Raw genomic sequence first — 26131 nt, 5'->3', positions numbered from 1 at the left:
GCGGCGGCGGCGGCGGCGGCTGCGGCGACGCCAGAGCCCGAGGGCACCGTTCGCGAGGCCGCCGCGGGAGCCCGGCCGCAGCGCGGGGAGGCCTGGGGCCTGGAGGCCGCCGCTGCCGCCATGCCGCTGCTCTTCCTGGAGCGCTTCCCTTGGCCCAGCCTCCGCACCTACACGGGCCTCAGCGGCCTGGCCTTGCTCGGCACCATCGTCAGCGCCTACCGCGCCCTCAGCCAGCCCGAGGCCCGGCCCGGGGAGCCCGAGTCGCCAACGGCCCCGGTGCAGACGGAGGCGGCCGCGCCCGCCGGGCCCAGCGCCGGCGGCCCCCGGGCCCGCGACGTGGCCCAGTACCTGCTCTCGGACAGCCTGTTCGTGTGGGTGAGCGAAGCTGCCCGGGCCGCCGCGGGGGGGGGGGGAGCGGGCGGGGGGAGGGGCGCCATGTCACCCATTATGTGCCGGGGGGGGCGTGGCTGGGCCGGGGTCGCCTCCCTGGGGCCCGGGGTGCGCGGCCTGGGGGGGCGGGGCCCTCCCGCCAGCTTGCCGCCCTCCGGGAGGCTGAGGTGCTGAGGTGGCCCGGGGTGGGGGTGGGGGACGCGGAGAGATCAGCCCGCGCGAGAGCCGGGGCGACCCGAGAGAGGCTAGAGGACGGGGCTCGGGGAGGTGCGGAGGGCGCGAGGGCGCGCGGTCCAGCCGGAGGAGGGGAAGGGGCGAGGTGCTGGGACGGGGGGGAGTGACTGAGGGACCCCGGGACGGAAACTCGAAGCCCTCCAGCAGCCGGTTACCCCAGTGGGCCAGTGAATTGTGGAGGGAAGTTGAAAGGCTTTTCTGACTCGGTCGGCACGGAGTGTTGTTAGCGGGTTTCCAGTAAAGAGGAGGGGGCCGAGGCGAATCAGATGTTGGCTTTGGGACAGCTGTACGCATTTGGGTGTGCTGGGACCTTTCTTTCAGGAGGGAGGCCGGCTCCCACAACTTTTCTCGTTTTGGCCGTTTAGGATGTGATTGTCCTGTTTGGGTCAAACACACACACACACACACACAAACCGTGCTTCCTTTCCTGTTGCTTTTACCTGATGAGTCGTGACGGTTTCCTTTGATGTGTGAGGGCAGTAAAACATTCGGAGTCAAGAGCAGGCTCATCGTTTTCACTCCGGATCTGTCCATTTAGTGATCCATGTTACAACAGGGTTTTCAGTTTGTCTGTCAATGCAAGATAAGCAGCACCTACGAGCCATAAGTGCTGGTTTCGCTTGTTAGGACAGATAATTTCAGGCTGGGCAGATCAACAGTATTTTGACTAAAGAACTTCGCTTCCACCTTGGCCTTGAATGCCATGTATGTACACACACAGTGATCAGAAAAGTTGCTCCAGGATTTAAGTCTGTCACTTGGGTTTGCTGTGGTGTCTTGGGGCTTGTCTTCTGCAGTTCCCATTTGGGGTTAAGAGTAGGCTGTAAATGACCAAGATTAATATTCCAAGGATAGAGAATGATCTACAACTCATTTGTTATAATTAATCCCTTTGTGCTTCATCAGGAAGCAGTGGGATTTATGAACTCGGGGGGCTGTGGATTACGTCTCTTGGTCCTTCTGATGAAGAGATTAGTAGAAGGCAGTGAAGGGTGACGTTTTCTTCTTTCACTGCTGTGTACCTGAGGTGGGTACTGTGTAAACAGTAGAGAAGAAGGGAGACGAGAAAGAACCCAACTCCCGTCTCTTGTCTTATCTCAGATCTATTTTTTTCGTTTGAGTTAGCAGGTAAACAACTTAAATCGATGTCAAGAGTACTTCTGGCAAATGTCAAGATTACAATGCAGTCTTCGATATAAAAGACATAAATAAGAAGGAACCACTGTAGAATATAGCAGCTACTAGCATTGTTTAACGATTTTTTGCCCCCCAGGAGATTTTGTTTTTACAAAACCTGTGTTCAAATTCCAAGGTTAACACCTCTTCATTAAACATTGCATAAAGCCTGTTGATTTTCCCACAGAAATTATTTCTTGTACGAACATAGCCATTTTCCCCCATCTTTTTCATTAGAGGTCTTACCTAAAGCAGATTTATCATTCCTTCCTAATCTGATGATTTTTTTCCCTTTTTCAGTTGATCTTCCTACTGTTCTTCTAACATCTTTCCTCATGGTTTTCACACTTTGATGCTGGTCTTCCTTGGTTTCTCAGACCCCCTATGAGTTTTCCTCATCACCCATTGCATAGTAGCTGAGCAGGACTCACAGTCTTCAAAGGCCTGCTTCCTTGGCCTGACAGCATTGTTGAGTGAATATTCGGTGGGGCCTTGGTCCTGCCCAAAGACATTCAGATTCATTTTTTTAAAAACCAAGCAAGACAAAACAAAAACTGATCTTTCTGCCAGTTTGCAAATCCTGTTAGCTGCTGTTTGGCTTATTGGAATCTCTAAAACTTCTCTTTGTGAGCACCATTTAAATCAGTATAGGTCTGATAGCATCTCAGGGCGTTTTTGATTAACAAACTCAGCTCAAAACCTTTCAGTGGTACCATTTTTGGGCACTCTGGAAGGCATAGCTGTGAGCCCTTTCCCCCTTCCCTCAAAGCAATCCGTATACAAATAAAGCAAAATTTGATGAGTGATAGTAGATATATAAAGAAGATATGGCAGAGTCTGGGGGAAGGAGAACGTGATGCCTAGGGGAAGGATGCGTGGAAGATGGTGTTTGAACCCAGCCTCGGGAGGTGAGAAGGATCTGAGCAAGTAGTGGTGTGTGTTCCAAGTAGAGAAAAGAGCCCGTGAAGCTCAGACAGCGAATGAAAGGTAGTGCGCGGCCTATGCAGAGCAGCCCATAAACTGGGCTCTTAAATTAAAACTCCATTATGATTAAGAGTGAGTTTGGGAAAGTAAAGGGGACACCCAGGAGTCACAGGAGGTGGGCGAAGTGACCAACCCCTCTAAAGTTTAAACATGTATTTCTCAAAGTGTGGACCTGTGGGCCTCTGGCAACCTGGTACAGTTTCTGGCAACCTGGTACAGTGAGATACAGTTTCTCAGATTCTCTCTAGGGATTGATTCAGGGGGAAGGGCAGAACCTTGGAGTCTTCATTTTGATTAATGTTCCAGGTGATTTTAGGCACACTAATGGTTGAGAAATGGATTAGGGAGAATAGGATGTGGGGTCAAGGTCAGATTATGTAAACCTTGACAGCTCTGTTAAGGAGTATGGACATTATTTTGTGGGCCATAGGGTTTAAGTGGGGGTGGAGGGGATGAGGGGCTGGCATGATGAGGTGATTTTCTCAGGAGTGACCTGTGGCAGCAGTGGTGAGGACCAAGTCATGTAGAATGGGAAGAGGCCAGGAGATGGCCTCCCCCAAGGGGGGTATCTCCAGGTGGCCCTCTGGGGTGAGCATAACTGTTTCAAGGGGAGGCTCCAGGGTTCTTACCCTGGCAAATCCTAGGGATGATGGGATCACTTGTTTCCACATGTCTTTCTAGAACTTTCGTTCTAAAGTTTCATTTGAGATTAGGTTTCATTATTTATTTCTAGGCTTATTTTACACTTTTCAGATGTCACTTCCCTTATTGATCCATTCTGTTATTGTTTTGAATTGTACAGGTGTTTTTGGCTTTTCCCCTTCTTTATTCTTGTTATTTTCATTGTATCTCCTTCCTGTTTTTTTTTTTTTTTTTTTTTTTACAGATCTGCTTCTAAAATTATACGAGCAGGACATGGTAGAATGGAGAAATGGAAATACAAAATAAGTGTTAAAGTTCTGAGTTAGTTGTATGCAAATCAAATAATTTAAATAGAAGTCTCTAGGGGAAAAAAAAAATCACCAAAAAAATGAAAATGGAGAAAAGTGACCTGACCGCTATGATCAGGGATGGGCAAACTCCAGTGGCCTATTTGGCCTGGCCCATTTTCTACAAGTCTATTAGCTAATGATGATTTTTATATTTTTGTTTTATTTATTTATTTATTTTAGTTTTTATTTGTTTTTGAGAGAGAGGGAGAGAGAGTGGGGGAGCACGTGGGAGGGACAGAGAGAGGAAGACAGAGAATCCCAGGCAGGCCTTGTGTAGGCAGTTGCAGAGCCCAATGCAGGGCTCCACCTCATGAACCATGAGATCATGAGCTGAGCTGAAATCAAGAGCCGGTTGCTTAACCGACAGAGCCACCTAGGTGCCCCTGATGGTTTTTATATTTTTTTAAGTTGTTTTTTTTTTTTTTTTTTTTTTTTAGAGGGGAAGAGTATGTGACAGAGAGCATGTGGCCTACCAAGCCTAAAATATTTATTATCTGATAGCCCATTAGAGAAAAAGTTGCTGACTCCTGCTTTAAAGAGTTCATCTTCATATAATTATGAAACTCCAGAACTGAAAGTAATTTATTAGATTTGAGTCTTTATGAGTTGAATATTCCAAAGAAGTTTGGAGAAAAATGTTAGCTTTAGAAATGTTGGGGCAGCTAGAGAGAAAGACTACACTTCTAGACAAGAGGATATAAGCCTAGATAAACAACTTAGAAATATAGAAAAGATTCTCAGGGTGAGGAGGAGAAAGAGATGATTTGATTGCTTGCTACGTGCATGATGAGTATAAATAAACTCACTTATTGCCCCGACATTGTGAAAAGAAGAGCATGATCATCCGTGTAATAAAGGGGGAGTATGCATCTTTGCATTTTGTCGAATTTTATACTGGTCATGGAGAGCCTTCAGAGAGAGAACATATTCCACTTGTCCTTATAGAGAAGAGACAGACAAATGGTGTGTGGGGGTGGTGGTTAGTACTGGTGTTAAGTAGGAGACTAAGAAACACCATATTGATCCTGGCCTGGAGACCGTTCCTGGTAGTTTAACTACATTTTATCACAAGCTTATAAATAACACCCCATTGGTGGCCAGCATTTTTATAGGATCAAAAATACCTCCAGAATTACACAGTGATAAACACGGCTAATCTGTTTGCTATTGCTTTCTTCTCTTTTCCTCTCAGGGCACACTGTCTTGTAATTTCGTTTCTGTTGTTCTCAAGTAGCATAGCAGAACCACTGTGGGAGGGGAATTTTCTTATGGGGCCTTAAGAGGAATTACATTAAGCCTGATTAAATAGGTGTTCCTCGGGTCACTACTGCCTTGACATTTTCTGTTGTAGACTGTTCAGGAACACACAAAACTTATTTTGTGTAGACTAGATACAAAATAAAGAAGTTTGGTGAGGACTTAAAGAACATTATTTAAAGTTTTTACATTGCTGTAGATACGAGAAACATTTCTGAAGCATTTTAATATAGTAGAAATACCCATGTAACAAGATAATTGAGGCCACCCCATTTGCTCAGTCTCCCATCGTATGATGAGAAAATAAATGTGGAATTTCAGAACTGGTCAGAAAGTTTAATAGACTCTAAACTTTAGAAAAATCAATTAAAAAAATAATACATGATCATGGTACAGAAGTCAAAAGGTACACAAGTGATGTACAGTGAAAAGTAAATCTTCTGCTTCCCTTTCCCAGAAGTGGCCATTACCACTTTCTTGTAATTAGTGCTAGTGTTAAGTAGAGGACCGAGAAACACCCAGGTGATTAAGTCCTTGGCACAGTGCACATCTGCAGTTATACAAGTGCGTATGCGTGTCTGTATGCACATGCTTTCTCTTTTGCATACAGGCAAGCATATAATAGTTTTTCTACACCTTGCTTTTTTCTCAGTAAGCAAGTGATCTTGAAGGTTCCATAGGGTACCCGTAAATAAAAAGCTGCTGAGCCAGTTTTCCTGGCTTCATTGTATTCCACCAAATGCCTCTTTCAGTTTATTGAACTTGTCTCTCTGATGGACATTTAATTGTGTTCCATTTTTCTGCTGTCAGTCAACAGTGCTCCAGTGAACCCTTTATCCTTACAGTCAAGTTTGGATTCTGCCTTCAAGGAAAAACTAGCTGCACAGAACAAATAAAATGAAGTTAGTACTTTTACTGTGGTCTGTGTGGATAAAGGGGTTCAGACTGGGCTTGCTAGAGGTGAGCCTCGTTTTGATTATTGGAGGTGAGAAGGTTTGTCCTGGTTCTGTGGATTTACATCTGGGCTAAAGTGTTTCTGTAAGAATATTGCTGGTGACCTAATGGGATCTGATTTGGGATTTGCTTTAATGTATTGATTTAATTTTTTAGAATGCCATACTTTATTTTAGTTAGAAAATACCACTTATCCCCAATAGAAAGAAATTGCCATTTCTTTATCTTTGTCTCCTTTCAGAGGCCCAGGAACAAATGATTTTATACAGTGTGCAGTTTAGCAAATGCTCACACACAGAAGCATGGTAAAAAAAATTTTTTTGTGGGCAGGTGATTTTTTTTTAATTGAAGTATAGTTGGTGGGATTTGCTTTTAAGTGGAGAATGCTACAATTAGGTTGCTTTCTGTATTTGCACATTTTCAAGGCTTTGTCAATTTTATTTTTTTATTGTTATTTTTTTTTAATGTTTATTATTTACTTTTGAGAGAGGTAGAGAGAGTGCAAGCAGGGGAGGGGCAGAGAGGGAGACACAGAATCCAAAGCAGGCTCCAGGCTCTGAGCTGTCAGCACAGAGCCCGACACAGGGCTCGAACCCACGAACCGTGAGATCATGACCTGAGCCACCTAGGCGCCCCAAGGCTTAATCAGTTTTAAAGTTGAGAATTTATTATATATTAAGTAATTTTTCTATAAATAGACAAAGAATAAATAGTTACTAATAATTGTTAAGGTGTTTTTGAAAATACTTCGTTCATCATCTTAAAATAATTTTTAGTTGCTTCCAATTCTGTGTAGCCTGGCTTTCATATAAAGGTCACAAAAGATTAGCTCTTTCTTTTTACATAAATTCCCTTTCTAATATCCGTGTATTTTCTCAAGCCTTTTTTCCTTTTTACCCTGGCTAATTTTTAAATCTTCCATTGAAATTTAAGTAAGACATGATTATCTATGAGTGATGGGATTATGACAGACGCACTTTTTAAAAAAAATGATGCTAATTTTTTGAACTGTATTTTTGAACCTGAAGAAATGTAACAGAAATAGTAAATAATACTTTATTTTTTGTTTTGCAACCCAAGATGTGCTAGAGTGTGCTTTTGGATAGAGCGATGATTACGTGGCCCTCAATTTACTTTCTTCTCCTGCACTGAAGGCTCTCCCTGCAGCCTGCTTGGTGTGTTAGATGCTTACCAAGTTCTGTGTCCTGCAGATTCTAAAAGCTCTTTTAATGCAGGGTGCAGAGCTCTCTCATTTCTCTTAACGTCCCACGTGCCTTGAACAAGTAGGTGCTAAATGTGTGGAGTCATTTCTTTATTTGCTATGCCCACCTGCAAAACCAGCAAGAATTCTTTTTAAAAATTGTGTTATAATTAGGTTGGGGGATGGATGTTTGGCTGATTTAAAAAATTCTTTTCAGGGGCGCCTGGCTGGCTCAGTCAATGAGCATGTGACTCTTGATCCCAGGGTCATGAGTTCTAGCCCCGCAGTGGGGGCAGAGTTTACTTTAAAAACAAAAAAAAATTCTGCTCAGCTAGGAGATGTGGCTTGAAGGGTTATGGTTGCTTTGTCTTATGAAGTTTTTTAAAATTAACATGACCAAGCTTCCCATTGACTGGTTTAGAGTACAATGATAGTGATCTTTTTGATATCTATTTCATCTCCTTGCAAATTAGTATCCTAAGCTATTTGTTGGACCGTTTGGAATAGGGCTGTTCCACTGGAGTCACAAGTTAGGGATATAGGATGTTTTGGATAACTAATTATTTTTCCTGGTTATTTGAAGGATTTAATTACCAGAATAGTTTCTTTTTTCAGCCAAACTATTTTTTTTTTCAGTTCTTTAAAAATATATCACACATTTCCTTGCCCCATTAGACAGGCAGAATAGGACTAAACATAATTTAACGTTTTTGTAATGAATCAGGACTGCCATTACGTATGTTCTCCCAGAGGGGTAGATGGTGTGAAATACTAAGGGGAACCTGAAGAGATCTTAAGGAGCTTGTTTTTTTATATTACTTCTTCTGTCATCTTTTTTTTTTTTTTTTTTTTTTTTTTTTAAGTTCCATAGTATCATTTGCTTCTTTTAAAAGAAGAGGGAAGAATGACCCAGGAAGAATATGGCCACCTTCCTATAAGCTTAATGAATCAAAGCTTGAAGCAGTCTTTACATGGATTTGGGGTTAATTTCCATTCATTTCCATCTATTCCATTAATTTCATTTCTCAATAAAAGTCATGTTTACTGTCTTTATCAAGGTCCCTTTGGCTTTTGGGGTCATGCAGAGTTTTAAAAATCATTTGAGCATCAGTGGTGAGATGTGCCCCCCCTAGCCTCTTGGTCAAGGGCAGCCAACTCTTTCATTTTGTGAGCATTAGATTTCTTGTTTAGGTGTAGGGATATCCATTCTCTTAATTACCTAAGAAAAGAGAAGATTTCTCACCTCCTGTTGAAGAAGGCCTTGGTTTTGCATTGGTGTCTCTTGGTTGCCTTCCAGTTCTCACACCCCCTTGCTAGTTTCCTTCTTCCTTCTTCCTGGTTTCTCTATTCCATTTCCCTCTGATGCCCCCAGAACCTTTACTTGAAGGCCAACACCAAGCATGGGGAACATTTATCTTTTGGTTGGCAGATTATCCCATTGTAGTACATTAAAATACATATATACGTACATATGTACATATATATATGAGTTCTCTATTTTTTATGGTCTTGTGATTCTTATGTGACTATCAACCCTCTCCTCCTCACTTGCTATTCCTTTCTGCAGGGCAGAGCAAGCTATGTAGGTGCTGGATTTTAGTTTATGATAACTTCCATTTCTAGCAAAGTTTTCTTCAAAATCTTAATGTGGGAAGTGAGGTACCTAGGCAATACGTATGGCTTACAAGGTGCATATAGTTTTATGCATTCAGTACAAAGTTTACCACACACAGTTCAGTAAAGACTGAAGGGGAAGGTGGCCTGCTGGATGGTATATTGGGACAGGGCTCTGTGAATTGGCTGCTAAGCTGGTGTCTCTCCTCCCCATTCCTTTTCTCTACTCCCACCACCCCTACAAGTGTGCCCCTTCAAATATTACTTGTGTTGGTAGGGAACTGGAGAGGCTCAGTCATTGGAAATGATTGCTGACTTCCGAATACAAAATCTTTAGAGCTGTTTTTATTTTTTAGCAGGAGGAAATAAACTTTCTTTCTTTGGTTTGTGTACAGGTTCTAGTAAATACTGCTTGCTGTGTTTTGATGTTGGTGGCTAAACTAATCCAGTGTATTGTGTTTGGCCCTCTTCGAGTGAGTGAGAGACAGGTAAGTCCAAATGGCAAGGATGGATTCTAGTGACCAGATTTTTTTTTTTTTTTTGTTAACTTTGTGTTTGGTATAATTTTAATTTTTTAAAAATGTTTATTTATTTTTGAGAGCGAGACAGAGTGCAAGCAGGGGAGGGGCAGAGAGAGAGGGAGACACAGAATCCGAAGCAGGCTCCAGGTTCTGAACTGTCAGCACAGAGCCTGATGCGGGGCTCAAACTCATAAACTGTGAGATCATGACCTGAGCCAAAGTTGGATGCTCAACCGTCTGAGCCACCCAGGTGCCCCAGTGTTTGGTATAATTTTAAACTTACAGAAAGGTTGCTTGAATACTCTGAAGCACTTCTATACACCTGTATCCAGATTCACGGTTGCCAATGTTCTGTCCCATTTGCTTTAACATTCACCTTTTATTTATATTAAATGTTTTTTTTTCTGATCCATTTGAACGTAAGTTGTGGACATCATCCCCCTGTATCCCCAGATGCTTCACTATGTACTTCACAAGAGCAAGGACATTTTCTTATGTGACCATAGCACAGTGACCAAAATCAGGAAACTTAGCACCGATAAAATACTTTCTGTAATCCGCAGTCCATATTCAATTTGTAGCCAAATTGTCCTGGTATTGTTCTTTACAGCTTTCCCCCCCATAACTTTCATGAATGTAGTGTGAAAGGAAGCATAGATTTATTTTAGTTTGAATAGTAGTGAATACCACTCTTTAGGATAGAAGTTCCTTTCCAAAGGGATTTACTGAGAGATTTAAGTTATTCCCTTTGGAAAAGTAAATTAAGATTCATCGTTCCAGGAGCAGACAATTAGGTGGCTTGTTCTCGTTTCAGGTGGGGTGGTCTGGCATTGGAGCATTACTCCCAGAATATGCATGTATAGGAACAGGACGTGCTTCGGATAAAGAATGTGCCACAAGCGTACTGGACAGATTGGCAGTCCCCCAAGGATTTTAGTGTAGAATGTAGAATGGTGTGTTTTAAAATAAGAATTTAGAACTGGCCTTAACACAACACCATACAAACAGAACTATGTTTTACTTTATCTTTCTCTGGTGATAAGACACAGGAAGCTGCTGCATGAACCTATATTGGTCTCACTCTTTACCCTTTCAACCCAAGTCCTCTATTATCAAGTCGGCTGAGGTCCTAGTTCAGAGCTGAAATGAGGTAACTGTGTGGTTGAGGCCTTGGATGCTGTTACGAGCAGGACTGTTTGTTCTCCCAGAGAGTTTTCATTAGTGAGTATTGAGCACTTTCTCCAAAATATCAACTCCAGAGGTCTCCCAAATGGCATCAATAGATTGTCATTTCTTTGGTGGGATACGAAAAGCTCCTTTTGATGCCTCTTTCTTTTTTCCCTCCCTCCTTCCCTCCCTCCCTCCCTCTCTTTCTTTTCTTTCTTTCTTCTTTCTTTCTTTCTTTCTTTCTTTCTTTCTTTCTTTCTTTCTTTCTTTCTTTCTTAAATGTTTAGAGAGAGAGAGAGTGAGCACTAACAAGGGAGGGGCAGAGAGAGAGAGAGGTGGGCAGAGGATCTGAAGCAGGCTCTGTGCTCACAGCAGAGAGCCTGATGTGGGACTCGAATTCATGAACGATGGGACCTGAGCCAAAGTTGGATACTTAACTGACTGAGTCACCCAGGCGCCCTGATGCTTCTTTCTTTTTCAAGAAAAACTTTTGACTTGCAGGCCAGAAATTGGTCAGGCCCAGGCAAGCCGTCTGAATGCTGGTGGACTCACCTGGCACCAGTGGACCTGATCTATAGTTTTCGTTTTTCTAAAATGTTAAATATCAGTTCAAAATTTACAGAAAGCATAACCTTGGAGCATTACAGAGACTTTTACAATTCCTAGAGGTAATGAACACATTTGTTACTGTACTTTCAGTTTTTCGGTAGACATCACATCTTTCATTTCATTTATTTACTTATTTAAAACTTCGAATATAGGTGACACACGATGTTACATTAGTTTCAGGTGTACAACACAGTGATTCAAAATCTCTATACACATTATGCCATTATGGTGTTCTCACCACTGTGACGACTTATTTTTTGACGAATGTCATCCAGGGGCGTTTATCAGGCACCAGTTTGAGTTAGAACTCTGCAGAACTGACACAGGTTTGCTCTGTAGGTGGTTCAAGGCCGCTCAATAAATAGTCATGTTAGAGGCAAAGACACTGAATATTGAAGATGGGGTAAAAATGGATGGAGGTTTAGAACAAGGAATTTTTTTAAAAGCCTACCGTGGCACATGTCCAAGCACAGTACACATGTTTAGTTCCTCCCACAATTCTGTGATCCCGGAGTAATAAGGCTCATCTTACGGATGGGGAGACCAAAGCACTGGAATGTTAAGTGACTTGTCCAAAATTGCACAGCAGATAGATGGTGGGGTGAAGATTCAAAACCCAGCATAAGATGTCCTGGGTTCACCTTGTACTTTACCTGTGCCAGATCTGAAAACAAGCCTTCACCAAAGATTCCTAGTTCCAATTGTTCTCTGTGCAAATGTATAGAGTACAGTGTGTAAAAGTTCTCAAAAGTATTCTTCTCTCTCTATAGTCATTCACTTGTTACACATTCAGACTCCATTATTTCTGTTTCTATTCAGTTTTGCTTGTTTTCTGTTTCAGTTGTTTGAATCTGCGAAACAAATGGTTCAGAACAATTTATACAAATGTACTTAGAAGTCCTATTTCATTCTTCTTTCCTCAGTTCCTACCCCTCCCACAGATGGCTTGATAGTATATTTTAATATCTGGTGGCTAAACTCCCTTCGTTGCCCTTTTTCTTCAGGCTAGTGAAGATTTTTTTTTAATTTATTTTTTTTAATGTTTATTTTTTAGAGAGGGAGAGAGAGAGCAAGCGTTAGTTGGGGAGGGGCAGAGAGAGAGGGAGACAAAGAATTTGAAGCAGGCTTCAGGCTCTGAGCTGTCAGCACAGAACCCAACGTGGGGCTCAAACTCATGAACGGTGAGCCCATGACCTGAGCTGAAGACGGACACTTAACTGACTGAACCACTCAGGTGTCCCAGGGTAGTGAAGATTTTAAAAACTAGATATCCTCCCTGTAGGTGATGTACTCTCCCAGTGCTCCCAGGAGCAGTACATTTATTAACTTCTTTGTAAACCAGGTGGATGGTACTTACTAGAAACCATAAAAACATTTGTTACCCTTGATTTCATAATGCTGAAGAAATAGAAACTCTTGCAGAGATATTCATTGCAATATTTTTGGATATTGCACAATATCCAACAGTATTGAACAAAGTTGTTTTTATTGTCTATCTGTAACCACTAAAATGGTGTATTCACAGATTATTCTCTGACATTGGTAAGGTTCTCACAATAAGTGAAATAAAGCAATGTACAAAAATTGTTTTTGCACATTAGGAAGAAGACAAGAAAAAAGCATAAAAATGCTAAGGCATCATTTTTGTTTTGCTTTTCCTATTGATTATAGACTGGCCAATGAGCATATGTTGTTTTTTAATCAAAAAGGTGTTAAAAAAAAAAAACCTAATCTTTTCTACTGTTTAAGAGTCCAAGAGAACAGAAGTATTAAAAATGATACTTGTAGCCTTCACCATTTTTTTAAATTTTGTGTTGGAAGTATATCATTCTTAATATACAAGGTACTAGACTAATACCACTCCCTTTTACTGGCTAAAATTTTATAACTGACAGGGTTACAATCCAGAGTCTATAAATTATTTTCTAGAAGTCTTAGCGTTATTCTTTAGAGGATTTATTTTTTTCTTTACCTTATAATTTCTTGTGGAAAACATTAGAAAGCTGAATGTAGAATATTTTCTCCAGGGAGGCCAGTTTTTGTTATGTTAACTCCTCGTAAATCAGTTAGATGTAATAGTACTCACCTTTATAAATATTTTTCTTTTCAGCACCTCAAGGACAAGTTTTGGAATTTTATTTTCTACAAGTTCATTTTCATTTTTGGTGTGCTGAATGTCCAAACAGTGGAAGAGGTGGTCATGTGGTGCCTCTGGTTTGCTGGACTTGTATTTCTGCATCTGATGGTTCAGCTCTGCAAGGACCGGTTTGAATATGTGAGTTTTTAGCCATGCTCTTTCCTTGTTTAGTCACAGGTTTGCCAGGTTTGGATTGTGTAAGATGAATGAGCCATAAAGGGCATGTCCCACGGAGGTCTCCAGGCAAGGTTCCTTGATCAGGTAGCCACTGCCTGTTTCTTGAGGGACTTCCTGCAGCAGCCAAGGAATGTAGGAACATGTCTCCTCCCCTACCCAATAGCATATTATGTTACAGCCCGTGTGGGGTCAGTTCACCTACACAAACTGTTTTGATCACAGCTCAAGGAAAGCTTAATATATAAACTGAAAACAAGCAGCTGTCTTCCAGATATTTTCTGTTCTAGTCTCCTTCCATTTTTTTCCTCTAATTCTTGGAGCTTTCCTACTGACTGGTTTATGCTGTTTCTACCCCTGGGCCAGGACTCAATTAGCTCTCTTGGCTTTCTGGGTCCCGGGAGAAGTGAATCCTTCTTTGGGTGCAAGATCTGCCTCTCCACTTCAGAGCTGTGCAGGCGAACCCACACTCCTGAGGGCACCCAAACTAATGTCATGGATCCTGGGGAAATTCTCACCTACAGTTTTGCCCCTCGGCTAAACCCACTCCGGGGGCCTTATTTGCCCCTGGTCCCTGAGGACCAGGTGGTCCTTGCACCTCTGTGTGAGTTCATCTCAGTCTGAAAGCCGTTAAGGCGTCAAGAACAGGAGTGCCCAACCTCCCTAACTGGTTTGTTATCTCCACCCTCCTGCTCTAGAGTCCCAGCCCCAGCCTTTTGTTCCTGGCTGTGGCCTCTCCTTGTATACTATTAACATAGCATTGTGATCTAGGTGCTCTGCACCTGGATTACATTTCTGCTGTCCCAGCCCTAAACACTGTAGGAACGTTCTCCAAGTGAATTTTCAGGAGGAGGGCTCTACAGCAAGATCCAGAAAGAAACACAACAGAACATGATGCAATCTGGAGTGCCGTTGAATGTTGAAAAAGAGAATGATATACCCTTGGAAAATTGCTTGGGGAGGCTTATAATCCCACTGGTAGGAGGATCCTGGAGAATTTGAGATAAAAATATAATGTATATTGTTACTTTCTGTAAATTAAGTGATACAGATCTCTTAAATATCAGCTCATACTCATATTTAGGTTGGTTGGAGAATTTTGACTGTCTGTTAGTGGGATGCTTATGGCCACACAGCTAAGCACAGATTCCTGAGCAAAGACACCAAGATTAACCTTGAGTTTCTCAGTGAAGCTTAACACTGAAGTGAAGAAGAATGAGCTTCCTTCTCCTGTTTTGTACATTTCAGCTCTCCTTTTCCCCCACCACACCCATGAGCAGCCATGGGCGAGTGCTGTCTCTGTTGATCGCGATGCTGCTTTCTTGCTGTGGATTAGCAGTTGTCTGCTGTGTCACAGGCTACACCCACGGGATGCACACGCTGGCTTTCATGGCAGCAGAGGTAAGATGTGGATGCAGGTTTTTGCTCTGATCATATTCCAGTCTACTTTCAAGGAAGCGAGAGGATCCTTGTCAGGTTATTTTCACTCGTGCAGTGACTGATGGATATTTGGTCTTTTGTTGTTAACAAGCATATTTTGAATTCCTTGCTTTTGTGTTGGATACTGATATTGAAGGGAAAAGTGTTACTTTATGTAATCCTTGCTACAATGTAATAAAGTAATTATTTTTGCCAACATTTTTATAGTGCCTATTGTATGCTGGGGATTGCTCTAATACCTTATGTGTATTGACTCATTTTATTATTCCTGTTTATGAATGGGGAAACAGGCATAGAGGGTGCAGTGAACTGTTTAAGGTTCCAGAGCGGGCAGTGGTGACATCCAAGGTGCCATCCTTCCCTAGTAGGAAGGGCATTATTCCCCCTCAGATGTAATGAACACTGATTGGTGGTGATTAAAAAGGAAATACTCTATAATTGGGTTTTTTTTATATAGGACATAAATTATTTATTTACATAATATTTTACAGAATAACATAAATAAGTTCTTTTTTTATTTTGGAAGAATAATCTGAGATACTCATGTATATTTTAAATTTGCTTGCTGAATATACCAGCTTTTTTCATTAGAAATAAAAATTTGGGGGGCTCCTGAGTGGTTTAGTTGGTTAAGCGTCTGACTCTTGGTTTTGGCTAGGGTCATGATCTCACAGTTTGTGAGTCTGAGTCCCTCACCGGGCTCTATGCTAACAATGCAGAGCCTGCTTGGGATTCTCCCTCCCTGTCTCTCTGTCCCTACCCTGCTGGTGTGTGCACGCATACTCTCTCTCTCTCAAAATAAATAAGCTTTAAAAAAAAAAAAATGAGAAAAATTTTTTGGATGTCCTTATGTTCATTTGCTATATCTGCTTTTTTCCTCAGGCCAAGGGCAAAATACTTTTATCTTTACCATAATTGGTACTATTAATGAAAAAGAATGAAACAATAGATTGTTAAAGCTAATTAACTAATATCAAAACACTAAGTTTGAACTACTGTTTGGGAATTTGTTAGAATAGGGTTAAAGTTTATTAGAGTACCTGGCTGGGTCAGTTGGTAGAGTGTGTGACTCTTGATTAGGGTTGTGAGTTTGAGCCCCACGTTGGGGGTAGAGTTTACTTTAAAATATAAGTTAATAAATGAACAAATAAAATTTTTTTTTTGCTTAATAGCATTGATTTCAGAATATAATGTAGTATAAGTAAAATTAGGAAAGGCGCATTTAAGTATTTAGTAAAAACATTTGCAATTCTAGTTGAATAGTTTCTGCATGTGTATATTTCTCTTGAAAATATCTGTTTAAAAGTTTTTTTGCACTGATTTATGTTACTAATTTGCTTTAAATATATTTTATTATAAATCACCATTTGCATGATACTCTGGTTTTCTTGCATTTTTTTTTTTTTAAGAGAGGGAGTGTGTGTGTGTGTGTGTGTGTGTGTGTGTGTGTGTGTGGAGAGAGAGAGAGATAGAATGAGAATCTTAAGCAGGCTCCACGAGCATAGAGCCTGATGCAGGGCTTGATCTTAAAACCATGAGATCATGACCTGAGCCAAAATCAAGAGTCAGACACTTAATGAACTGAGACACCCTTTACTTTTAATATTAGGCCAAACTTTGGAAAAGATATACTTAAAAATAAAGACATTTAAGTTAGGCCTATTGGATTATACTATAGTACATATTTTTATTTTATTTATTTTTAATTTTTTTAAATGTTTATTTTTGAGAGAGAGAGACAGAACGCGAGTGGGGGATGGGCAGAGAGAGAGGGAGGCACAGAATCTGAAGCAGGCTCCAGGCTCCAAGCTGTCAGTACAGAGCCCAACGCGGGGCTCGAACCCATAAACCGTGAGATCATGACCTGAGCTGAAGTCAGATGCTCTACTGACTGAGCCACCCAGGCGCCCCTTATTTTAGTTCATTAGTATTGATTTTTTAAGATAATTTATCATGTTACAGATTTCATGTTTTAAACTTAATCATATTTTTATATTTATAGTATTTCTCTTTGTAAAATACTTTCTATTTATAAATTGGAAGTTCCAGATCTCAAACAATGTAATAGTTCTATTCTGGCAGTTTAAGAGGACTTTTTAAAATATCAATTTCTGTGATACAGAGTTCTACAAAGGGCTTATTATTTATTTTTTATTTCCTTCGTTCTTCTGTGTGGGCAAAGGGAGCACACAAAGTGTTATGTCGAGAGCAGGTACTTATCTCAGACTGTGGTACCTAAACTATGCTCAGGTATAGGGTCACCAGGTATTCAGACACCCTTTGAGGTGACTGATGATGGTGACTTACTGCTGTATAAAATAGAAGTGATCGTCAGACCACTAGCATGAACCTCAGGATTGCAAAAGGGCTCCCCAGGAGATGGACAAGTGTAATTGGTTGTCACCTATTAACAGGAAAAGGCTTAATAAAAGTTGGGTTTCTAGGTCATGAAAGTATTCCGTGGAAATTTGAAGCAGATAAAAAATACTTGGTAAAACTGTAGTTGAAGCAGGTAAAAAATAGCTGTGCATGACATCCCCAGTCCTTACTTATCTTGTAACTGGAAGTTTGTACCTTCTGACCACGTTTGTCCAGTTCCCTAAATGTCCCTTGAATAAAGCTGCTTTTTAATTGAACTGAGAAATGCTTGTCTCTTATCTGTTTGTAAAAGTAAGTTTGGCCTGAGCAGTTACAAATTTTACTAAAAAGAAAAAATATACCTTTCTTTATAGTCTCTTCTTGTGACAGTGAGGACCGCTCATGTGATTTTACGGTGAGTAGAAATTTGGGAAGGAGGTGATCGAGGTCTATTCATACTGCTGATTTTAAGATATGACCTGAATGAAATCTATACAAATGTGACTGTACTATATCATGTTTAAGCCAAATTAAATTGTCACAGTAATTACTGAAAAGATTTTTCTCTGTTCATTGCAGATATGTAATTCACCTCTGGGACCTCAACCACGAAGGGACATGGGAAGGAAAAGGAACCTATGTCTATTACACAGATTTTGTCATGGAACTCACTCTCTTGTCCCTGGACCTCATGCATCATATTCACATGTTGGTAAGCTTCCTCAGAAGGAGCTCTAACAGAGAGCAAAGGTTTTTAGAAACAGAAGCCCTGGTTAGTTCATAGCAAATGCACCATTTGTGGATAAAGGATGTAAAGACTATAAAAATAAATGCGGCTGCGCCCCTCTGTGTTTCTGCCACCGGGTAGAAAGCAATGGCGTGCCTCTTCGGCTGGAGCCCGGCCAGAGGAGGGGTTTGCTGTCCTTCTAGGACATTCGGCTAACTCCACTGACTAAGTCACTGAGAATTCTTCTAATATGAAATTAGAAAGTGTGCTACACACTGTTTCTATGACTTCTATGGAGCAGTTACTTTGTAGGGGATCATGGGAGCTCTTGCAGTGTTAGCTACTTCATGGATTCATAAATTTTCTGTCTTTACAATTAAAAAGAAAGCACCTGTACTTAATTCCTCCTACTTCGTTGTTTACATTTTACTTATGTGCAAGAAATTTGAAACTCTGTTTCAATGGTTAACACTTCAGTGATGGTGAGAATCAACGTATTTGGTGGGCAGTTGAATTATTATAAGCCTGTTAAAGTTGTATTTAAAAATTACTGGGTTAGACACAGGACATTTCTTTTTCTTTTTCTCTCCTTTTCTTTTCTTTTCTTTTTAGTACTTGTACCATTTTATTTTATTTTTTTTAAATACTTATTTTGAGAGAGAGAGAGCATGTGCTGCATGAGTGGGCGAGGGGCACAGAGAATCCCAAGCAGGCTCCACACACTGTCAGCACAGGGAGTCTGACATGGGGCTGGATCTCAGGAACCTCAAGATCATGATCTGAGCTGAAATCAGAGTCGGATGCTTAACCGACAGCCACCCAGGCACCCCAACACAGGACATTTTTTTTTTTTTTAATGTTTATTTATTTTTGAGAGAGAGACACACAATACAGGTCGGGGAGGGGCAGAGAGAGGGAGGGAGAGACAGAATCCATAGCAGGCTCCAGGCTCTGAGCCATCAGCACAGAGCCCAATGTGGGGCTTAAACCCGTGAACCATGAGATCATGACCTAAGCCGAAGTCAGCCCCTCAACCTTCTGAGCCACCTAGGTGCCTTGACACAGAACAGTTCTAAGTCTGATTTTTGAAAGTAACTTTGAAAAGATATTAAAAAAAACCACGTATAGTTGTTTAAATCCCCTCGCCCCAAAACAAATACCCAAAGATAACTGTTAACATTTTATTTGTTTTTATATTCAGGTATATCTAGTCATAAATTGAGATCATATTTTAGACATGCAGTTCACTTTTGCTTTATTTTTAGCTAATGTATTTATCTCTATTGTCGGGTGCTAGCCACAGTTCTTTTTTTAAAATTTTTATTTATTTTTTTATTTTGAGACAGAGAGAGAACGTGAGAGCTGTGAGCAGTGGAGGGGTCAAGTGGGGGGCGCAGAGAGAGAAAGAGAGAGTCCTAAGCAGACTCCGTGTTCAGCATGGAGCCCAACGTGGGGCTTGACCCCACAACCCTGGGATCATGACCTGAGCCGAAATCAAGAGTCGGACACTTAATTGGCTGAGCCACCCAGGGGCCCCTAGCCACAGTTCTTCTAAACCATTTTAATGCCTTCAGTATAAAAATCCCATCATATAGATGTATGATGATTTAACTAACCTTCGTAATGGATGTTTAGATTGTATTCAGTTGTTTCCTATTTTACATCTTTACATAATCTTTTTTATCACATGTTAGTGTTTTTTAAAGTTTATTTATTGTTATTTATTTTGAGTGAGAGAGGGGGAGAGCGAGCGAGCAGGGGAGGGGCAGAGAGAATGGGAAAGAGAGAATTCCAAAGAGGCTCCAAGGTGTCAGCTTGGAGCCCAACACGGGGCTCGATCTTACCAACTGTGAGATCATGGCCTGAGCTGAAATCAAGAGTCAGTTGCTTAACTGGCTAAGCCACTCAGGCACCCCACATATGAGTTCTTTTAAGGTAGTTTTATCCTGCCCTTTTCACTTATTTTTCCATGTAATTATTCTTTAAAAAGATTATACATAAAATACAGTATAATGTTAATATATAACTTTATAATAAATGTAATTAGTGGCTATATATTATTACATTATATGAACCCATTTCCCTACTGGACATTTTGCTCATTTCCTGGTTTTATTTTTTATAATTGCATGGATGGACATCTTTGTGCATAAAGCTTTTAAATTTCTGATTAGTACCTGAGAAAAGATAGCTGGTGATAGAATGGCCAGGCCAAAGAGCATGTGCATTGTTTATGGTCGTGAGGTAAATATATGTGCTTGCTTCCCAAAAGATTGCTCTAGTTCAGCTTTTCCAACAGTAAGAGCTTCTGTTGCACGCCTTAACCTTCGTCACTAGCAAATTCACATTCATTTTATGGTGTATTCTGTTCTCTTTCCTTCTTGTTCAGTTATTTGGCAACATCTGGTTATCCATGGCCAGCTTGGTCATCTTTATGCAGCTGCGTTACCTATTCCACGAAGTGCAGCGTCGGATCCGGCGACACAAGAACTACTTGCGTGTGGTTGGGAACATGGAAGCCAGGTGAGCGAGCCTGAGCTGATGTTGCCCAAGTGCACTCATTTTAGATCTTTCATAGTAACAGATCCCAGGTTACATGAGAACTGCTTTTGTAAGCTATTTACAGAAAGGTGAGGAGAATAAGTGGAGGCTCTGGAAGACTGCTGGGTGTGGATCCCCACGTAGTTGCTGTGTGATTTAGGGGCAACTTAATTTAAATCTCTGTGCCTCAGTTGCTTCCTGTCTAGGGGTGATAGCAGAGCCTTCTTTTTGGAACTGTTGGGAGGGATCAGGGGATAATGCAGGTAACATACTTAGAACAGTTATGGGTATGTAGTAGCTACTCAATAAATATTAGGTGGTTCTTACCGTGTCATTATTTTTATCATCACTATTATTAAGCAGAAGCTTCCTTGGGCTTCTGCCCTCTATTTTATGAAGTGGGTCTCACTTATTCCTTACTCATGCGTGTTTATGTACATACACGCTCTTAACCTCACCAGAGGAGGGACTCACTCACCAACCTGAGGGTAAACCAAGCCTGACAATGTGAGATTAATGGGTATCCTTTTTGTGTCCAGGGGAACAGTTTGGCTGTTTGGGGGGTTTGCCTAGAATGCTCTCTCAAGTCCTTTTTAGCTAATGTGTTATGTGGAAGGAATTAAGAGGAGCTGTAGTTAAGACAGCTTAACTACAGTTAAGTTTCTGTGTATAAGTTAGTTTCTGTGTATAAGTTTCTTGCTTCAATGGGCTGTGAAGAGAAAGCAGGTGTAATGTTTTTGATGGTCGGGAATGTTTTACGGAACAAGATGTCAGAAGGGGTAACGGGTGTCAGAAGGGCGAAGTTTGTGAAGTGGCACTCTGTGAACGTGTGTGGAATTGACGGAGCTGTCTGCCGGGTGCATTCGTCTCTTACAGGTTTGCGGTTGCAACTCCAGAGGAGCTGGCTGTCAATAATGACGACTGTGCCATCTGCTGGGACTCCATGCAGGCCGCGAGGAAACTGCCCTGTGGACATCTTTTCCACAAGTAGGGACAGGTGTCCTATCCAGGGCATGTGGGTGTTTGTGCTTGGCTCACGACCAGTCCCAGCAGAGAGTGGGGATGTTACCTCAGACTGGTCGTGGAGCGAGTGGTGCGGGCTCTGGGGAGCTTTGGGAGGTTCTCCTCTGTCCCTCAGCCTCTTGCCTACACGGCAGGACTGTTCCCCACTCACAAGTCCGCCATCTTAATTTCTGGGTCTGCTAACTGTCTTCATGCTCCTTGTCAATTTAAGCTCTGAAGTAGAACAGATACGCCTGTTAAGATTTAAAAGAAAGGGATGGGGGTGGGGGAGTCCTTGCTTTCAAACAGCTTCTGTGCTCCCTGGGGTAAGAGAATGTGTATTTTTACATTTTTCACATGCACAAAAGCAGCACCACAACAACACGCCAGCAAAGTGGGCTGAGTTGGGGACTGGACCAGAACTACCGAACAGTCCAGAAGAGCTGTGAGTGTATTTTCAGGGATAACAACACAGGATCTTCAGAAAATCCTTAAGATTGCACCAGTTCTATGTGGGGACAGGTTTTTTCCTCTCCCAGGGAGTGATCATTTTTGCATATTGGGAAAGTTTTCATCTTTATATCTTTAACCTTCCTTATTTTAGATTACCAAATTGTTTTTCTTTTCTTTTTTTAATATTGGAAGGGGTTTGGAGCTGGAGTATCAGTAACTGAACACATTTATTGATAGAATTTTTTGTGTGCTGGGTGCTGTGTTGGGGTCTGGGAGTGAAACAGCACAGACATGATCTCTGCTTTCATGCCGCTTACAGCCTAATGGAGGAGACGAACATGAATTAAGCAGGCACGTTTCTGAATGTATAATTATAAATCGAGCTAAGCGCTCTAAGGGGAAGGAACATAGTTCTTTAGAGCTTGTAGCAAAGGAATCTGACTCAAGCCTGGATGAAGTGACTCTTGGTGATGAGTAGGAGTTGAGTCAGCAAAAGGAGAGAGATCCTCTAGACAGGGCAGAATGAGGTGTGTGGAAGGAATGGGAAGAGATTCTATATGCCCGGGGATTAGATCATAAGGAGTGGCATTTGCTGATGCAGAAGAAGCAGGCAGAAGCTAGACCCTGCAGGGGCTTGAGGGCCAGTGGAAGGAGGGGCGAAGTCATCGAAGGGTTTTAGGAGGGGTTGGGGATCAGATTTGCAGCCTAAGAAAATCAGGAGGACTAGTTAGTAATGGCCGCAGTGGTTTGGGTGTGTTTTGAGAGTAGCTTGGGCCACAGTGGTGGAAAAGGGTTGGGGAGCAGTGGACAGATCCATCGCATTGGCCGTGAGAAAGGAATAGAAGACTGGTCAGGGATTCTCCTGATTCTGTGGCTCTGCGGCTACACGTCTAGTGCTGCTGTCAGTTGAGATTGGGAGACCTGAGAATCCACACCCGTTTCTTCAAAGTTGCTGGGAGACAGTTGGGAAGAAGAACTCCAAGAGTGTACGTCGGTCTAGAAGAAACATAAAGCACAAGATTAGGTTAAATTTCGGATTTACTTTTTTGATTAGGGCAAAATTCATACAGCATACAGTTAACCATTGTAAAGTGTGCAGTTCAGTGGCATTTAGTGCATTTCACCATGTTGTGCAACTGTCACTTCTTTCTAGTCTCACAACTTTTTCATCATCACAGAATAACACCCCATACTCGCTAAAGTAATCACTGGCCATTTCTCCTTTCTCCATCACCGGGCAGCCACTCATGTGCTTTCTGTGGATTTGCCTAGTATGGACAGTTCATAGGAAAGGAATCCTACGTTTTGTGACTGGCTTCCTTCACTGCGTAGAATGGTTTCAAATCCCAAGTTGCAGCAAATACCAGCACTTCATTCCCTTTTTTATGGCTGAATTAAAAAAATGATAATTTTATAATAATTAAGCAACTTACCCATTCACCTATTGTTGGGCTTTTGGGCTATTTCTACCGCTTGGCTGTTGCAGATGATGCTGTGATCAAATTTTTAAACAAGTATCTGAGTACCTGTTTTTAATCCTTTGGGGTATACACCTAAGAGTGCAATTCCTGGGTCATATGTATTTCTGTTTTTAACTTCTTGAAGAACCACCAAACTGTTCTCTACAGCATCCACACCATTTTATATCCCGCTGACAATGTGTGAGGGTTCTAATTTCTTCACGGTTTGTATTTCACATTTATTTATTTTTCTATTTTATAGCTATCCTAGTGGGAAGTGGTATTTCATTGGGATTTTGATTTGCACTTCCTTAATGACCATTGATGTTAAACAACGTGCTTGTTGGCTATTTGTATATCTTCTTTGGAAAATGTCTGTTCAAGTCCTCGGCCCATTTTTGAATTGGGTTGTTTGCCTTTTTGTTGATAAGTTGTAAGGGTTCTTTATAAATTCTGGATACTAAGCTTTCATCAGATATTATGATTTGCAAATATCTTCTCTCATTCTGTAGCTTTTCTTTTCAGGTTCTTGACAACGTCCTTTGATGCACACAGATTTTTCATTATCATGAATTCCAATGTACCTATTTTTTCTTTGGTTGCTGATACTTTTAGTGTCAAGTCTAAGAATCCAGTGCCAAATCCGAGGTCATGAAGATTTACCCCTGTGTTTTCTTCTAGTAGTTTTATGGTGTTAGCTCTTATATTTAGGTCATTGATCCATTTTCAATTAGTTAAAAAAAAATTTTTTTTTTTAATGTTTATTCATCTTTGAGAGAGAGAGAGAGACAGAATGTGAGCGGGTAAGGGGCAGAGGGACAGGGAGACACAGAATGTGAAGCAGGCTCCAGGCTCTGAGCTGTCAGCACAGAGCCTGATACGGGGCTTGAAACCACAAACCATGAGATCATGACCTGAGCCAAAGTCGGACGCTTAACTGACTAAGCCACCCCGGCACCCCTTTTTTGAGTTAATTTTTGTACACGAATTGAGGAAGGGATCTGACTTCATTATTTTGCATGTGGTTGTCCTGTAGTCTCAATACCATTTGTTGAATCTTGTTTTTATTGAATGGTCTTGGGACTCCTGTGGAAATCAGTTGGCCATAGATGTTTGGGTTTATTTCTGGACTCTCAATTCCAATGGCCTGCATGCCTGTCTTTATTTTAGTACTATGCTGTTTTGATTACTGTGAATTTGTAGTATGTTTTGAAACTGGGAAATGGTGAGTCCTCCAACTTTTTCTTATTTCATATTGTTTTGGCCATTTGGGGCCCCTTGCAATTCTGTATGAATTTGAGAATCCATGTTTCCATTTCTGCACAAAATGCCATTGGAATTTAATAGGGATTGTTTTGAATCTGTAGATCACTTTGGGGAGTATTACTGTTATAAGAATATTAGGTGTTCCAAGCCATGAACATTAATGTCTTTCCTTTTATTTAGGTATTCTTTAATTTCTTTCAGCAATCCTTTGTAGTTTTTAGGGTCAAGTCTTTCATCTCCTTGGTTAAATTTATTCCTAGGTATTTTATGCTTTTGGATACTGCTGGAAATGGAATTGTTTTCTTTTTTTTTTTAATTTTTTAAAATATTTATTTTTGACAGAGAGAGCGAGACAGAGCATGAGCGGGGGAGGGGCAGAGAGAGAGGGAGACACAGAATCCGAAGCAGGCTCCAGGCTCTGAGCTGTCAGCACAGAGCCTGATGCGGGGCTCGAACTCACAGACCATGGGATCATGACCTGAGCTGAAGTCAGACGCTCCGCTGACTGAGCCACCCAGGCGCCCCTGGAATTGTTTTCTTAATTTCCTGTTTGGATTATTTATTTCTGCTGTATAGAAGCATAACTGATTTTTACATGTTGCTCTTATAACTGTGCAACTTCCTGAATTCGATGATTAGCTCTTTTGTAGTGTGTGTGTGTGTGTGTGTGTGTGTGTGTGTGTTGTTTTGGATTTTCTATAATAGGATCATATCATCTGTGAATAGAGCTGGTTTTACTTACTTTTTTTTATTATTTGGAAGTCTTTATTTCTTTTTCTTGCCTAATTGCTCTGGCTAGGACTTGCTGTACAATATTGAATAGTAGTGGTGAAAACAGGCATCCTTATCTTGTTCCTGAGCTTGGAGGAAAAGCTTTTCATCTTTCAGTATTGAGTGTGATATTACCTGTGGGGTTTCATGAATGTCTTTTATCATGTTAAGGGTGTTCTCTTCTGTTCCTAGTTTGCTGAGTATTTTTATCTTGAAAGAGTGGTTAGTTTTGGTAAGTGATTTTTCTGCCTCTATTGAGATTATCGTATGATTTTTTTTTTTCTATTGTTCTAGTGTATGTTATGCTGATTCATTTTCTTATGTTCAACCACACTTGCATTCCTAGGATAAATCCCTCTTGTTCATGGTATGTAATCTTTTTAAATGTACTGTTGGTTTTGGTTCACTGGTATTTTGTTGAGGATTTTTGCGTCTGTATTCATAAGAGATACTCTTGTGGTGTCTTTGTCTGGTTTTGGCATCAGGGTAATGCTGGCCTCATAGTGTGTGATAGGAAGTTTTTCTCTCCTGTATTTTGGAAGATTTTGAATAGGATTGGGGTTCATTCTTGACGTATTTGGTAGAGTTCACCAGTGAAGCCGTCTGGTCCTGGGTTTTTCCTTTCTGGGAGATTTTTTGACTGAGTCAAGTCTCTTTACTTGTTTAAGTCTGTTGCAATTTTCTATTTCTTCTTGAGTCATTT

The 26131-nt window shown here is 41.2% G+C and overlaps 1 protein-coding gene across 4 annotated transcripts in view; it reads left to right on the top strand.

Annotated features, from left to right (window-relative positions):
* The first annotated feature begins 6 nt into the window (after window positions 1-6).
* Window positions 7-26131, top strand: part of AMFR (autocrine motility factor receptor) — a 43979-nt gene continuing 17854 nt past the window's right edge. For 3 of the 4 annotated variants that reach the window (XM_049622037.1, XM_049622038.1, XM_049622040.1), the window contains exons 1-8: window positions 7-375; window positions 9198-9290; window positions 13210-13374; window positions 14659-14811; window positions 17583-17623; window positions 17788-17920; window positions 20325-20458; window positions 21353-21463. In XM_049622037.1, coding sequence (XP_049477994.1) covers window positions 121-375; window positions 9198-9290; window positions 13210-13374; window positions 14659-14811; window positions 17583-17623; window positions 17788-17920; window positions 20325-20458; window positions 21353-21463 — 1085 coding nt within the window. In that variant the 5' untranslated portion in view covers window positions 7-120. Of the gene's footprint in view, window positions 376-503; window positions 558-9197; window positions 9291-13209; window positions 13375-14658; window positions 14812-17582; window positions 17624-17787; window positions 17921-20324; window positions 20459-21352; window positions 21464-26131 lie in introns of those variants that run through there. The other variant, XM_049622039.1, reaches the window with a different exon arrangement.

Source organism: Panthera uncia (genome assembly GCF_023721935.1).
Source record: "Panthera uncia isolate 11264 chromosome E2 unlocalized genomic scaffold, Puncia_PCG_1.0 HiC_scaffold_19, whole genome shotgun sequence".
Lineage (NCBI taxonomy): Eukaryota > Metazoa > Chordata > Mammalia > Carnivora > Felidae > Panthera > Panthera uncia.
This window is presented reverse-complemented; position numbering and strand designations above follow the sequence as displayed.